Source organism: Pelobates fuscus, chromosome 1, assembly GCF_036172605.1.
Source record: "Pelobates fuscus isolate aPelFus1 chromosome 1, aPelFus1.pri, whole genome shotgun sequence".
Taxonomy (NCBI): domain Eukaryota; kingdom Metazoa; phylum Chordata; class Amphibia; order Anura; family Pelobatidae; genus Pelobates; species Pelobates fuscus.
Window position 1 is genome coordinate 58446803 of NC_086317.1, and position 15469 is coordinate 58462271.

Consider the following 15469-nt stretch of genomic DNA (forward strand, 5'->3'; position numbering starts at 1 on the left):
AGAGCATGATCAACGGTGTCAAAGGCCGCTGAGAGGTCAAGAAGAATTAGTATGGAGTAGTGGCCTTTGGATTTAGCTGCGATTAGGTCGTTAGTGACTTTGATAAGGGCAGTCTCTGTAGAGTGGAGAGGGCGGAAGCCAGATTGAAGGGGGTCAAGGAGAGAGTTGGAATTGAGGAAATGAGACACACGGGTAAAGACAAGCCTTTCCAGAAGCTTTGAGGAAAAAGGGAGCAGGGATATGGGACGGTAATTAGAGAGGGTGGATGAGTCGAGGGATGGTTTTTTTAGTATAGGTACTACAGTGGCATGTTTAAGGTCAGCAGGGACGATGCCAGAAGAGAGCGAGCAGTTGAAGATGTGTGTTAGAGAAGGCACGAGACAAGTGGAGAGAGATCTGATAAGGTGAGATGGGACAGGATCGAGCGGGCAAGTGGTGGGGCGAGAGGAGCAAAGAAGAGCAGCCACCTCTTGGTCAGTAGCTGGGGAGAATGTCTGAAGGGTAGGAAATGCATGATCTATGTGTGATTGAGAAACAGAAAGGCAAGGAGGGGAGAATTCTTTCCTTAGCTGTTCAATCTTGTCAGTGAAGTAACATGCAAAGTTATCAGAAGTAAGGTTAGTTTTGGGGGTGGCCACAGCAGGGCGAAGAAGAGAATTAACTTTCATTTATTTTATTTCCAGCAAGCAGGGGGACTAACTGGCATTACAGTTAGTCCCCCTGCTGGCAATGCACCAGGCAGCTAACCTCACTCTCACATGGCCGGGGGGGGGACCTCACTCTCACATGGCCGGGGGGCCCAGGAGGACGGACGTTGCCGCGGGGGGCTCCCTGGGAGTCCCCCCAACCGCGATCGCCAGTGTGGGATCGCCGGCGTCCGGGTAAGTAAAAAAAAACGGAGGGCGTACTATTACGCCCTGCGGCGTTTAGAGCCACTTAAAATAGGGCGTAATAGTACGCCCTCCGGTCTTAAAGGGTTAATGGAAGCCCATCTCTAATGCAAGTGAAAAGAAAAACTATGTAAACACTATGTCATGAATGTGTCTTGTAATAGTGGAACACTTAAATAACTTAAGATACTAAAGTATATACCGCTAGTGTTGGAGTGGCTATCTTAATTTTATACCAAATAAAATAAGAAATAGGATAACATAGTTTTTAGAAGAGCCCTTTGCACCTACTTTAGTTCTTTTAATCACTATGTAATATCTATGTAGACACTTAGTACAGGTTCAGTATAAGTTCACGAGTGAGACCCCATTTATTTAAAGAGCATTAATGCACTACAACAGATGTTTCGGGGATGTAGCCTTTCCCTCAATGAAATAATGAATCAAAGAGCTGTGTATCAATTCATCTAGTGTGGAACACTTAAATGAAAACTATGTTATTTGGAATACAATACTGTATTCCTAACACTATAGTGCCCTCTGCTACCTCTCCCCTCCCCCCCCCCCCCCCACCCTCGTGCCTCCCAAATCATTTATATTGAAGGGTTAAGGGGACAGGGACACCGCACCCAGACCTCTTCAATGAGATTAGGTGGTCTGGGTGCTTATAGTGTCTCTTTAACTCTAACGTGTTTTTCTAACGAATCCACATTGTGTCTATGTTTTGTTATTTTTAGCATTATATTGATGAGAAAGGATAGCAAGATTACCATATGATAGTAGCAGTGTCTATAACTTATTTTTCTATCCAAGGTACTGTAGCAACCCACTCTACTCATTTTTCCTTTGTTCATTAACAGTTATTGTATGCCTTGTTTTTAACACTGTGACTCCCTGTCATAGGCAGTAGTTACTATTAAGATACTAACCTGTATAAAAAAAAAAAAAATCACTATGTATCTTAGTTATTTTTTCTCCTAAGAAAAGGTTACCATATACATTAAGAGTTTTTTTCTCCTAAAAAAAGATCACTGTATCTTAAGAGTTTTTTCTCCCACGTCTATAAATATAAAACACTTCCTGTTTGAAATGAAAACAGCCTGCATAAATAACAGCAAGCTGACAATTCTCTTCTGGAATAGTTTTGGTTGTGTTACAGTGTTATGGCAGAATTCATTATTCTCCAGGTAGCCAGGAACAGAATGTGTAAGTTAGAAATTGTCCCTATAGAAATTGGATTTTTAAGGTTCTGGGCATTCAGGAGAGCGTTGCTCCCAACAGTTCATTTCCACCTTAACAGCTGGATGTATGGTTCCTGAAAGCTGCAGAAATCCTGAAGACTAAAGCACATCTCTCCCTTGAGAAGAAGTAGACAATGGTGTACTTATTGTAGTGTATTATACACCCCAGTGCTTTTCTCGTTATATGTTAGCTGTAAACACTACCAGGAGATTTGGAAGACAAAGAGATCACAAGCTCCCTTGATGTGGTAACCTGAATGACACTTTCCCCTCGCATTGTAAACATTCGCAGGATTAGGAAGCTCAGAGAATATGTTATCTTCATTTAGAAAGTGTGACAGTTGACACTTTTTTTTTTTAAACTGTGTGTTTTGAAACACAGTAACATAACCTCTGACGAAGATGTCTCCACATGTTATAACAGTTCTAAAGTGTAACATAGGGTATGAGAGACATATTAAAATGCATTTTCATGAGAGGTAAAGGCTAATTGGCCCATCTAGGCTGTCTGACTCTTATCTAAAATGATGATAGCAATAGTGCTGTAGGTTAGTTAAATAGTGGATTAGTTATGTGCTTGTGCAGACAACGGCGCAATGGTCTTTCATCAGCAAATACAGCCACTTTCCAACATGGCAAGTTAAATTAAACATTATTTTCTGTAGCTAAACTGCTTACATGACAATTTAGATTTTATGTAAGTTGTATGTTGCTAAATAGAAGTTTCAGAAAGCTGCCTCTTAAGGCTACCTTCCACCCCCCTCCCCCCACCCCACCAAAAGTAAGCACATATGTTTGAGTTATTAACAGAAGAAAAAAAAAACAAATGCAAAACAGCAACAACAACAACAACAAACGCAACAATGCAAAAACAGAGAGTAAACACCATGCAAACTCTTTTTTTTTTATTTCCAAGGAGGCGACATGGATCTTTAACCCCTTAAGGACCAAACTTCTGGAATAAAAGGGAATCATGACATGTCACACATGTCATGTGTCCTTAAGGGGTTAAGGTAGAAGATCCTTTGCGTTTCTGCAGATCCCTAAAGCGTTGAGATAAAGTTAGTTTTAAAATGGCTGCTGAATCCCCCTACTCAGATTAACCCCTGAACTCCAGAAGGCAGCAAAGAGCTATACTTCAATTTTTTGAGAAGGCTCATTTAAAAAAAAAAAAAATTCAGTCCTGTAAGACTTTCTATAGTATTGCTTATTGAATATATTTAGCAAGGCTATAACTCATAATGTTGTGATGTATGCCTGCACATTGCACCAAACGTGTGTATGTCTTTATTGTCCCTGTAAAAAGCAGTTTATTCGCCAAACCAATATTTGTAAAGAATTGACAAGGGATTAAGATATTTTATGCCAAAGAATTGAAGCAGGAAAAATAGCCAAGTAGTAGAACATTTTTCAATTCAGTACTATTGACTCAAAATTTGTCTTTTCTCCACAACTCCTGGATTAGGGAATTAAGCCCTGTTTTTACTCAAAAAAACAGGGTGTACATAATATCCCGAAGCTTATTTTTTTCTTTTTATGTTGCTCGTGTGTGTATAGTATTAAGACTCCAGACTTGATGTTAAGATTGCATGTAGTTCAGGAACAGATTGTTTGCCAAGTTGTTTAGAATTCTCAAGGGAAGGTGCTAAATTCTTGGACCCCTTGTATTAAGTGCTTATTTCCTTTTATTATATATCTTTGACTTGTGATTTATATTTGTATACTCAACTAAATAATGCTATTGACTATTGCATGCTGACCAGCTGCAAAAAAAAAGTGTTTCTAACGTTAAACATGTTTTTTTTTATTAACCCTTCCAGAACCTGAAAAGTATTCAATGTAATAGCAAAATGGTTAAACAAGCTTGCTGTTAGGTTAAATTATTTCGTTCTGAGATTACTAACGGTAAACAGTCTTGATTTAAACCATACATGCGTTCTTATGCTTTTAGTGTCAGTGTAGTACAAATGTGATCTGACAAAGGTACCAACAATAGCACAAATAGGTGCACTCTGGCCTGTAAATTCTGCTGGAGGGGTTTTCCAATTACCCACTGGAAAAAAAAAAAGAACAAATCATTACATAGAACTCTGTCCCATTAACATATAAAACGGGACATAACTGTGACAAGGCCCAGGAGACCCAACACAAACTACTCACAGCTTGGCATTGGACCCACTCAGGTATATCCTGCAACATACCAAATGTGGATCTATTCTACGGTTCTACGGTTATCAAAGGTAAAACCATTAGGGTCAGTGCCAGATTAACATTTTTCTTTTTTAAATCAAATTTGTTTATTTTATTTTTTACTTCTCTTCACATGGTCTAGTATAAGTATGGAAACTTTAGGAGGATGTAGGGGAACAAAACTGGTGTGGACTGGCTGATGAGCCAATACACCAGAACACGGACACATTTCATTCTCTATACAAACACAAATTGAGAATTGCGCTTTCTATTCTTGGCTTTCATTCTTTAGTGTCCACTTAGATCATCGTGCTGCTTTTTCTTGATTCATTTTCGTTTTTGAAATTATGCACTCAATGTTGGTGGCTTTGTTCTGCCACTTACCCTCCTAAGAAAGCTTGCTCATGATTCCTGTGTTGTTGGAAACGGATATAATCCTTATGTTCCATGTGCTAGACAGCTGAGGACTGCCGTTGTGGTCCAGCACTGTGGGTCTACCTATGTAAAGTGTGTGTAAGTCATGCTATTAGGTGAGGAAAGAATCCACTGCTGGTTAGACATCATTCATAGTGTAAGATGGTTGGAATAACAAATTAGGAAGTACTCACAGAATGATTCTTGAATAACCAGATCCCCATTATTATTATTATTTTATTATTTATATAGCGCCATCAGATTCCGTAGCGCTGTACAATGGGTGCACTAACAGACATGTCATTGCAATCAGACAACTGGACGTACAGGAACAGAGGGGTTGGAGGGCCCTGCTCAATGAGCTTACATTCTAGAGGGAGTGGGGTAGAGTGACACAAAGGGTAAAAGTAGGGGTACGAAGTAGGTTGTTAGAAAAGTATTCGCTGAGGGCTTAGTATGTAATTTTTGAGAGTTGCAGGAATGGAGTCATGGGGGGGGAGGGGGAGGGATGAAATCCTGCTAACAGTTTAATTGATATGCTTTCTTGAAGAAGTGATTGTTCAATTATTTTTTGAAGGAGTGGAGACTGGGTGAAAGTCTTACAGAGAAGGGAAGGGAGTTCCACAGAGGAGGTGCAGCCCTTAGAAAATGAATGGCACTGGGTATATTAAAATCATTTCTGTCCTGTATGAGTATTATTATTTTTTTTGTAAGCAGTGAGTATTTATTTTAATTTCTTTACTAAATTAACCTGGATTAGAATGACAATATTTTCAATTCAAGAGGAAAAGTAGGCATGAACACATTTTCTAAAATGCAAATAAATTTTTCATCTTAAATGCTTCCCTTTATGGAAGTGTTTTTATATGTATCTTTGGAACTGTTAAGGCATGATTTGCTAATTTGCTGATGCATGTAATTTTTAGATAGTTAGAGAGTTATAGTTTTAGTTATCATTTACATTTGTTATAAAAGAAAGGTTTGACCAGATATAGTTTCTTTATTTTAATCTGTACTTTCTTTCTCTTCTTAGCATGCAGGCCAGGATTTTACAAGGCATTTACTGGAAACCTTAAATGTACCAAATGCCCTCCACACAGTTCGACTCAGGATGACGGTGCAACAAATTGCAGCTGTGAGAAAAATTACTATCGAGCAGATAAAGATCCCGCATCAATGGCTTGTACAAGTACGAACACACTGCTATTTGAAATCCTCATAATATCCATATTTAGGGGTTTAATGGTTTAAATGACTACAGGATAATCCAATCAAATGCTTCTCATAAAGAAGCATTGGGGTGCCATTGTGCATGTGCAGCATTTACCATGCTATGCTAATCCAAGCGCATTCATAGAGAGGTTTCCATTGAATTGCATTGAATGCTTCTCTACGAGAGGCATTAGTGGCTTTTGGTACCATCATGCCTGTTAGTCTTGATGTCAAACTGGAGGACCTTCCAAAATGTAAGGGCTTCACTAAGAAGTGCCTCTAGTGGCAGTGCGTCTGGCAGTCAGGATAGTCTTGTTTTAGAAAACAAAATATATAACATTTAAACATAGCTGTTTCTTGAAAAACACATTGTTTTACATTTAATTACAAAAGGGAAAATATATATACACCATAATTACTAAGTTACTAAAAATGTATTGATTTATTTATTTGAAGATTGTCTTAAAATTTAACTTTTACTAAATTTCACATGGTGTATTCAAGCTAAATGAAATGTTCCTCTGTTCCCATAATCAGATGGCACGCCAAGCATTATTTTCATTCCAGTAGAACCTCCTATGCATAACATATTTTTGTTAGAGATTGCAGTGAGAAATTCTCTACTTAATGTAAAATGTTCTCGTACGTTGCAGGACCACCTTCTGCGCCCAGAAACCTTATTTCCAATATCAATGAGACATCCGTCATACTTGATTGGAGTTGGCCCCTGGACACCGGTGGACGAAAAGATATTACTTTTAATGTCATTTGCAAAAAATGTGGTGGGAACCTGAAATTTTGTGACTCCTGCAAGGGAAATTTGAGATTTATTCCTCGACAGCTTGGATTAACCAATACTACTGTGACCATAATGGATCTACTTGCTCATACCAACTACACATTTGAAATTGAATCTGTAAATGGAGTTTCTGACCAAAGTACAATTACAAGACACATTGCTGCCGTTAGCATTACAACAAATCAGGCTGGTAAGTATATTTATTTTTCATGTATGAGTTTGCTTTGAATTTTATTGTTCCAGAATGATATGAGAAAAAGTACAACGAGCCAAACTTTGAGAAATTAAATAACTCTGTTAACTTAAGTCAAATAAATAAACAGATAAAGAATTTCAACATCAGGGCCTAAGAATACAGATACAAAGTAAATGAATGCAGTGATGTAAACAGTCCCAGCACGAAAAGATCTCGATTAAAGTCTAACGTGTCAATATTCGCTTGGCTTTACGTAACACTAAAAAGAAAAACAAAACAAAAAACAGGAGTGCAGATCTATAGCATATGCCAGTTTTAGAAAAAAATTATACAAATGGTAAAAGATTAAATATATTTCCAAATATGGTCAAGTTCATAACCTCAGCATTGACATTAACATACTCATTGTGCTTCAAATCTATATTAATACAAGCATTTTGTAAGCATATCAGGCCTCCCAATAATCCTGATATTGATAGGGCAGCCATGATTTTCTGGTCCTCTCATGCTGTGCCAACTTAGTATCCTGGTGTCCCGCTTTGGCAGTCAGGATGGTGTGCATTTACACTGTGCTGACCTGCCAGTAATTAGTGCAGATTCTGCCCCCCTTCTGTCTCTGGCCACCACCTTTTACTTCCTGATAAGCAGTTGGGAGGTATGGTAGTATATCGAAGGCAGGTATATTTGGACCTTTTATATTAATAGGTTGGCATCCATGTAGGCGTTACTTCCAGACCCACTCTCCCACAGCACATAGCTGAGTCTTTTTACTACAAGTTTCGGTCAATTTCCATTTTATTTACATGGCCTTTAAACCAGCACATGATGTTGGGTGATAGAAGAGACACTTTGAAATTCACTGGTTTTATTCTTACCTTTTGAATGATTCCAACAGTACCTCGTTATACAATGTTATGCAATTTCAACATTTTTCAAAGAAAAAAAAAATCTGGTCCCGAGAAGCATTTGTTCATGTAGCATTTGTGTAAATAACTGTTCGCCCGAACAAACGTAATCTCACCAACTCTTTAAGCCCTGCCTAATCTAATATAAAATAATAGTATGCAGAGAATATTTGAAATGGGAACAAATATTTTGTGTTGAAACATTAAAGTTAACCATTAGCAGGCACGGAGCAGGCGTACCTTGCAAATGAGGAGGACGAATAGAAACATTGTTTCATTTCTACTCTTCTGAGAATGTTTTCTCTGTACTGACTGCCATGTGCTTAGAACAATGATTGACAGGATAAGGTCAAGATGGAGGCGCCCAGTTACAGGATAAAGAGAACAGGCTTTCTACATTTAAATTTATGTTTCCCATCACAAACACATTTATGAAATATACAGGGCAGCTATACGTAATGATAAACTCCTGGGAAGTGCCAGTTCTCTTTTAAAGACAAATTTTACCGAAAACTTTATAATTTTTTATGTTTGACTGATTATGGCAAGCTTGAGAACCTCCAAGTTGACACAATCTGAACCCACTCTATTCAGGCTTTGTGAACAAGAAAACAAATCTCGGTTTGTCGTGATTTATCCTATAAGAGAGACTGACAATGTTAACATATTGGCCGTGGCTTCTGAAGCAATTCGCATTAGCAGAAAAAATGTGACTAACACAAAAGAAGCAATCTATGTAACATTTTATCAGACAAATAAGACAATTAATAAAAACTAGAGCAAAACAACATGCTGATTATTCCGGGGTCCATGCTGAGTTTTTCAAAAGATTCCTAGAACCGGCAAGACTTTCTTTGCCTTGGGCACGAAAGAAAGAGGGCAAGCTTTTCGGGAATAGGCCCATTTAAGTGGAGTTAATGAAATGCTTACATAAAACAGAGGTAGTTTGTTCATAGCTAATTATCCCATCTACCACAAAGTATTTATGGCGCATCACACAATTGCCATCATCTGTAAAATCTGCTTCTAGCTATGAATTTTAAATTAATAATTGGATAATATGTGCTAAGAATACAAAAAGACTGTAGCCCTATGGTTTGCTTACTTTTATTTAAATGAAATAGCTCTGTGATATCAAAGGATAATGAAGCAATTTGGGAAACCTGTGTGACTGCATCTTGAATCATTTTCTTTGTGTATTGTTGTTTTTAGGGTGAAATAAATGGCACATCCTTTGTAAATAAGATACATTGTTCACTTTTACTGACTAAATATTGTCTGGCACTATCAATTTATTGCTAAAATAATCTAAGTGCATATCTTCTACCATTGAAAATGGACACAGACGGATACTTTCATTTTAGGGGTGGGAGTGGGGATGTAGAAATTTTTGATGTAGAGATTTTAGAACAATTTATTCAACGATGTAAAGTTAATTTAGAACGAGAACTGCAATTTTTTTTTATTCACATAAAATTAAGTCTATACACATTTATTGTAGTTTAAAGATACATTACTGTGAATATTATTGCTGTGGGGCTCTGTCAGACACACCAACAATATGGAGCTCCTAGAAAAGAGGGTCATCAGGGTTATTCACAAAAACATAGAAACATAGAATCAGGGCCGGTGCAATGATTTTTGCTGCCCTAGGCAAACAAACATTTGCCGCCCCCCATATGCCCTGCCCACCATGTGACATCACAATGCCCCATTCATATGATCGCTAAATATTGGCCAACGCCAGTTCTGCACAAAGTGTTTTTTTTTTATCTGAAAAGGCAGTTTGTTAACATTAAAAAGCCTGCAGGCACAGGCTACAGACACCAGAACCACTACATTAAGCTGTAGTGGTTCTGGTGACTATAGTATCCATTTAATGTGAGATTAGTGCCACTAATAATATATTGGATTGCCTACTTACCACCAGATGAGGACAAGAGGTCCATTAGTGTTCTCCCCACCCATCATGTCCCTTAGTGATCTCCCCTACCCCTCCATCCTTAGAGCTCTCCCCTGCCCCTGTCCCTTAGTGGTCTCTCTCCTCTCTTCCCTGTCTCTCAGTGTTCCTCTCCCCTCCCTTTCCCTGAGTGGTCTCCCCCCTCTTAGTGGTCCTTTCCAGTCCCCCCTGGTGGTCCTCTTCTTAGTGGTCCTTTCCAGTCCCCCCTGGTGGTCCTCTCACTCCTTAGTGGTCCTCTTGCCCCCCCCCCCCCCCCCACACTCAGTGGTCCTCTCACACACCCCCAACCATAAGACCCTTAGTTGTCTTTCTCCCCCCCCTTAGTGGTTCTCCTCCCCCAACCCTTAGTGATCCTCCCTCTCTTCAAACTCTTAGTGGTCATCTCTCCCCCCCCTTAGAGGTCCTCTCCAGTCTCCCCTTTCCCCCCTTGGTGGTCCTCTCACTCCCCCCCCCCTTTGTAGTCCTCCCCCTCTGCCCTCCCTCCCCTTAGTGGTCCTCCCTTCCTTAGTGGTCCTCCCTCCCTGTTGTGCCTCCTACCTATGTAGCGTGGCTGTTTCCTGTACCTGGCTGCTGGCGGACTGACAGAAAGTAAGCACTCAGTGAGAACTTCCTGTCAGTCTGCCAGTGGCCGGGTACAGGAAACAGAAGCTCCTGTACCGCGGTGAGTGCCTCCCGGCCACACTACATTGAGTGACTGGCAGGAGGGAGTGTTTCCCTCCTGCCTGTTACTTAAATCTGGCACCCCTGGGCCGGTGCGCCTATAGGACATGCCGGTCCTGCATAGAATGTGATGGCAGATAAGAACCATTCGACCCATCTAGTCTGCCCAATTTTCTAAATACTTTCATTAGTCACTGGCCTTATCTTATAGTTAGGATAGCCTTCTGTCTGTCCCATGCATGCTTAAACTCCTTCACTATGCTAACCTCTACCACTTTAGCTGGAAGGCTATTCCATGCATCCACTACCCTCTCAGTAAAGTAATACTTCTTGATATTATTTTTAAACCTTTGCCCCTCTAATTTAAAATGTCCTCTTGTTGTGGTAGTGTTTCTTCTTTTAAATATAGTCTCCTCCTTTACTGTGTTGATTCCCTTTATGTATTTAAATGTTTCTATCATATCCCCCCGTCTCGTCTTTCCTCCAAGCTATACATGTTAAGATCCTTTAACCTTTCCTTGTAAGTTGTATCCTGCAATCCATGAACCAGTTTAGTAGCCCTTACCTTCTTCTGTTCAATAAAGTTAGAATTGAAAGTGAATTTCAAATTCAAGGTAAAAAAAAAGCCTAACTGGAAACATCTTTAAGTCGGCTATGTTTTCATTTTAGCTACTTTGGCTTTAAATTTTAAATTTACTTTGAATTCACCTCGAATTCTCACTTTAGTGAATATCCTTGATTTAGAGAAAAGAGGGGCATTGGGATTTGGGGGCCAAAATAAAAACTGTCTCTTCTTAAATAGGGGATTTTTGGAGGTAAGTGAATGTAAAGGGAGTTTTTCTGTGACTAATTAGATGACAATCATGGTTGAAGTTAAAATATTTCCAATACATATATATATATATATATATATATATATATATATATATATATATATATATATATATATTAGAGCACCTACAGCAGAGATGGTGTTTAAGCTGGCTGGGAATCATGGGAAAAGTAGTTCACATATATTTGGGGTACCAGTGTTAGAAATCACCTACCAGTGATGCCTTTTTAATGTTAAAGAAAACGACAGATTACCCAGAGTGCTCCCCTCCAAACTCACATATTGCACTTGCTGTAAAGACCATATAAATAATCTGTTAGAGAAAAGAAAACATTGCTTGTGATTTTGAATGATATATTTTTTTTTAGTTTGGAAGTTATTTGTAATTTAAAATCACAATAAATGCTAAAGTTGAAAAAGTTCATAGAACAGAAATGTGCGGCTGAGTCCTGTAGATGAAAACATTACGCTTGTCTCGTCTTCTGATCCTCAAAAACCCTTGTATCGTATATTTGTTCAAGTAATGTCAGTAAATGTCATTGTCAAGAATTTCAAGAGAAGGGTCATGCTCATAGGGACAAAATTGACCCCTAATGCATCAATCCCTCATTTATCAAGGAACCCTGTCTAAGGTGATCATGACCGTGGGATACTTCAACTAAACACCTACGTCTCTAACATGACTATTTTGAGCAAGAATTCACTGCAACACACTAGTTAATGAGTAGACAGACCTATTCCACAACTTTAATGTGCCTTGTTTTACACAGACTCTCTTTATCTTTCAAATAAAGCTGGTAACACATTATTATTATTATTATTATTATTATTATGATTATTTTTATTTTTTATTTTTTTATTTTTTGTCGTTTATATTGCGCTAACATTTTACGCAGCACTTTACAATTGTGTTTTGGTGTATCAGCAGGAGATAAGAGATAAATAACACATTTTGTAGGAACAAGTGAGCTTACAGTCTTTGTGTTCTGAATCAATCACTATATAAACTGTTTTTTTTTTTTATTTAAATGGTAATAATTACATCTATAGTGAACACTTATTATATGGATCACGTCTCATACTACTGTACTAGGTGAAAATAGACATGTACCATAATGAGAGTGTTTTATTGCAGGGTTTATGGTGAACGAAAGATAAAACGCATAGAAAGGTAGACAGTTTATTGAAAAAAGAGAGAATGAATTTTATAGTTTTCTAGAAATCTATTCTCTCTAGAGGTTTTCTCATGCTGCTGTTAGACAAAACATAATTTTTATACTTAATTTATGATACCATTTATATATTTTATTATAATAAGGACATTTTTAAAGTGTTTTGCAAAATATTGGCTATATTTATCTATGTTCACTATGTTCGCTAGATTATGTTTTATGTGCTATCAAGGATAGATTTACAGAATGGATTGCTGTTTGCAAATTGGTGTGTCCTTTTATGGAAAATGTTATATTTTACCACAGCATAGGCTTACTGGTCTAGTTGTCTTTTAAGAAAACCAAAGTATACAGTTCACTCTTTATCTATACATGTGTCTACAGCTATTTCCATAACTCCCAATAGGGGCAGTATAGGATCTGGGATATGAGGGTGGGTGATCCAGAAGGGGCAGCAATGAGGAAAACACCCTCTCAGTAGGAGATTATGGATTAAGTAGTTTATTTACAAACATCACTTACAATCATCATATAGGATGATTGGACCGTCTAAAAAAAAAAAAAAGAGAGCACTCATAACACAGCTGCTATCACTTTATATAATGTTTAGTGAACCAGGCTGTGTTCACCAGACATCCACTAGAGGCACTTTCAGGATTTTACCGGACTTTAGGCTACCTAACTGACGCTGGACGCCATCACGCACTGCATGAGGGCATACAGTGTCATTTAAATCCCCTTCGGAAAGCATAGAGTCAATGTTTTCCTACAGGGAGGGCCTAATGTGCACTGAACAATAAATTGTTTCAACCAAATCTATTTGTCCCCCCCAAAAAAAACTTGGACCAAATGTTGTACATGTGGCCTTTCAATTCGGACATATTTCATCCATACAAAATTATTTGGACAAACCAAAAATGTAAAAAAATTTTTTTATCTGGGTCAATATGGTCCCCATATTAGTATAAAGGAGGTATAATACCTTCCTTATGCACCCTCCCGCCATGCCACGTGCGGGGGCATGTCTAATAAACAGTAAACACTGCTCACTGTAAAAAAAAAAATTATTATTAGGTCAGACAAATTGCTGATTGCCCAAAATTTGATGAATTGTGTCTCACTTGAAACAAAATGCAAAAGACTATTTATTGGCTAAATTCTGGGCCCCTTGGTATCACTATACAGTATAAAAATGTAATAATGTGAGATGTAGATTTTTACCCTCTATTGGTTAATATTTCTCACTTGATCTGTCCAAATGGCAGCAAAATGTGCACTGCTAAAGATCTATAAAATTTATATATTATCTATACATTTTGCTAAACAGTGATTGGCTCATTTTTGGTCTCTTGGTTTGTTTGATTTATTTTCCTAAATTTGGATGAGCCAAACTGCCACATGGATTAAAATCTGCTATGCCTATATTTGTTTTTGTTGTTTGGCCAAACCTATTTTTTCTGCTGTGCTCATGTGTGAAGGTAGTGGGGACCGTGTAGATGAGGATATTCATTCATTAGCTTACCTTAATAAACACGCGCAAGACGTTAATGGTGACAAACAGACCACAGCTTTATTAATATTAACAAATATATACATAAAATTAGCTTATTAAACACCATACATTAACATAATGTAACCATAGACATTTACAATTCCACAGCCTTGCCAACCATTCCTGCTGATCCTGGGCAACTGCCCTCCCCCTCCTCCCCGCCCCCCCATCCTATACACCAAACGGCCCCACAACTGGCCTAACATTAACTCCATGCTAACAACTGGCCTGCCTCTGGCTCAGTGGGCACTTACATTACCCATAATCATAACCAAGGTTAGGGGAGGGATCAGCCCCGATCATCCTTTTCCACTGGACCACTGGTCCAACCCTGATTGACAAGGGACCATTTCCGCCAAACGCTGTGACAAGAAACACAAGTTAGAAACACAAACCATAAACCATAACACAAAGGGAGGGAAGCTGAGATTATTAAGATGGCTGAACCCCTTACAGAAAATGGCCACCTATATATATATGATACCCACCCCTTACCCAGTGTCACCCGCCTGATGTTTACTTAGATCTCCGCTGCCCTGAATGTACACTCCCCTCACACATGTCCCTTTTTCTGGCTAGCCTTTGGCCGCCTTCTCAGGGTCTAGACTAGTTGACTTTGTTTTCTCCTTTTCATTATGTGGAGCATCGGTGCAGCCACTCTCTCATGCTGTTTTACCTACAAACAAATTAATCCCACAACACATTGCAAAGCAAGGTTCTGAAAGTAATTGATTTAGCAAAACACTAAAGAAGAAATATTATGTTGCATATGACAACACAATAGTTAGCTGAGTAACATGTCTTCTATTACAAGGAAGTGTTTACAGCATTCAGAAGTATTGTGTATGTAACCATGCTTAATACACCGGGGAGCACTTTGCAAACTATGTAGACAAGCATCATGTACAATTGCCCTTTTCTTGGTCGTAAAATATTTTGAAATTAAATAACTTTTTTGGAAATGATGTATACTGCTTAGATACATCTACTTTTAGAGATAATATTAAATGCATTTTTATTGTCTTCTCTATTTTATGGCATAGACATTGTACACATCTGACCCATAATATATCTTAAAGACATGTATAATATCATAGTATCAGATGTTCAGTATATAATATATCTAGCTTTCTCCCACTGGTCCTTATAAAAAGGCAAGCAGATTATTAACTCGGTGCTGGAGGAATGAGTATGCAATAAAATGTTAAGTGGGTATGTGTGTGGGTGTGTGTACATGTGCGTGTGGGTGTATTGTGTCTCAGTTTTTCGTAAGAAGTTAACTAATAACAACTTTTGCTAGCGCTAACATTTCCAAGTTGAAAAGACATCTCACATTTTATATAAATTGATTAAGAATCAAGCATTTCATGTTATTGCATTTTCCTCTTTAAATCCGTTATGAATACGGTGAGGATAGGTTTAAACAAAATGCCCCTTGAAGGTTTG

The 15469-nt window shown here is 38.3% G+C and overlaps 1 protein-coding gene across 2 annotated transcripts in view; it reads left to right on the forward strand.

Moving 5' to 3' along the window:
- Positions 1–15469, forward strand: part of EPHA3 (EPH receptor A3) — a 282807-nt gene that overhangs the window by 170543 nt on the left and 96795 nt on the right. For both annotated transcript variants that reach the window (XM_063448712.1, XM_063448722.1), the window contains exons 4-5: positions 5769–5924; positions 6601–6936. In XM_063448712.1, coding sequence (XP_063304782.1) covers positions 5769–5924; positions 6601–6936 — 492 coding nt within the window. The remainder of the gene's footprint in view (positions 1–5768; positions 5925–6600; positions 6937–15469) is intronic.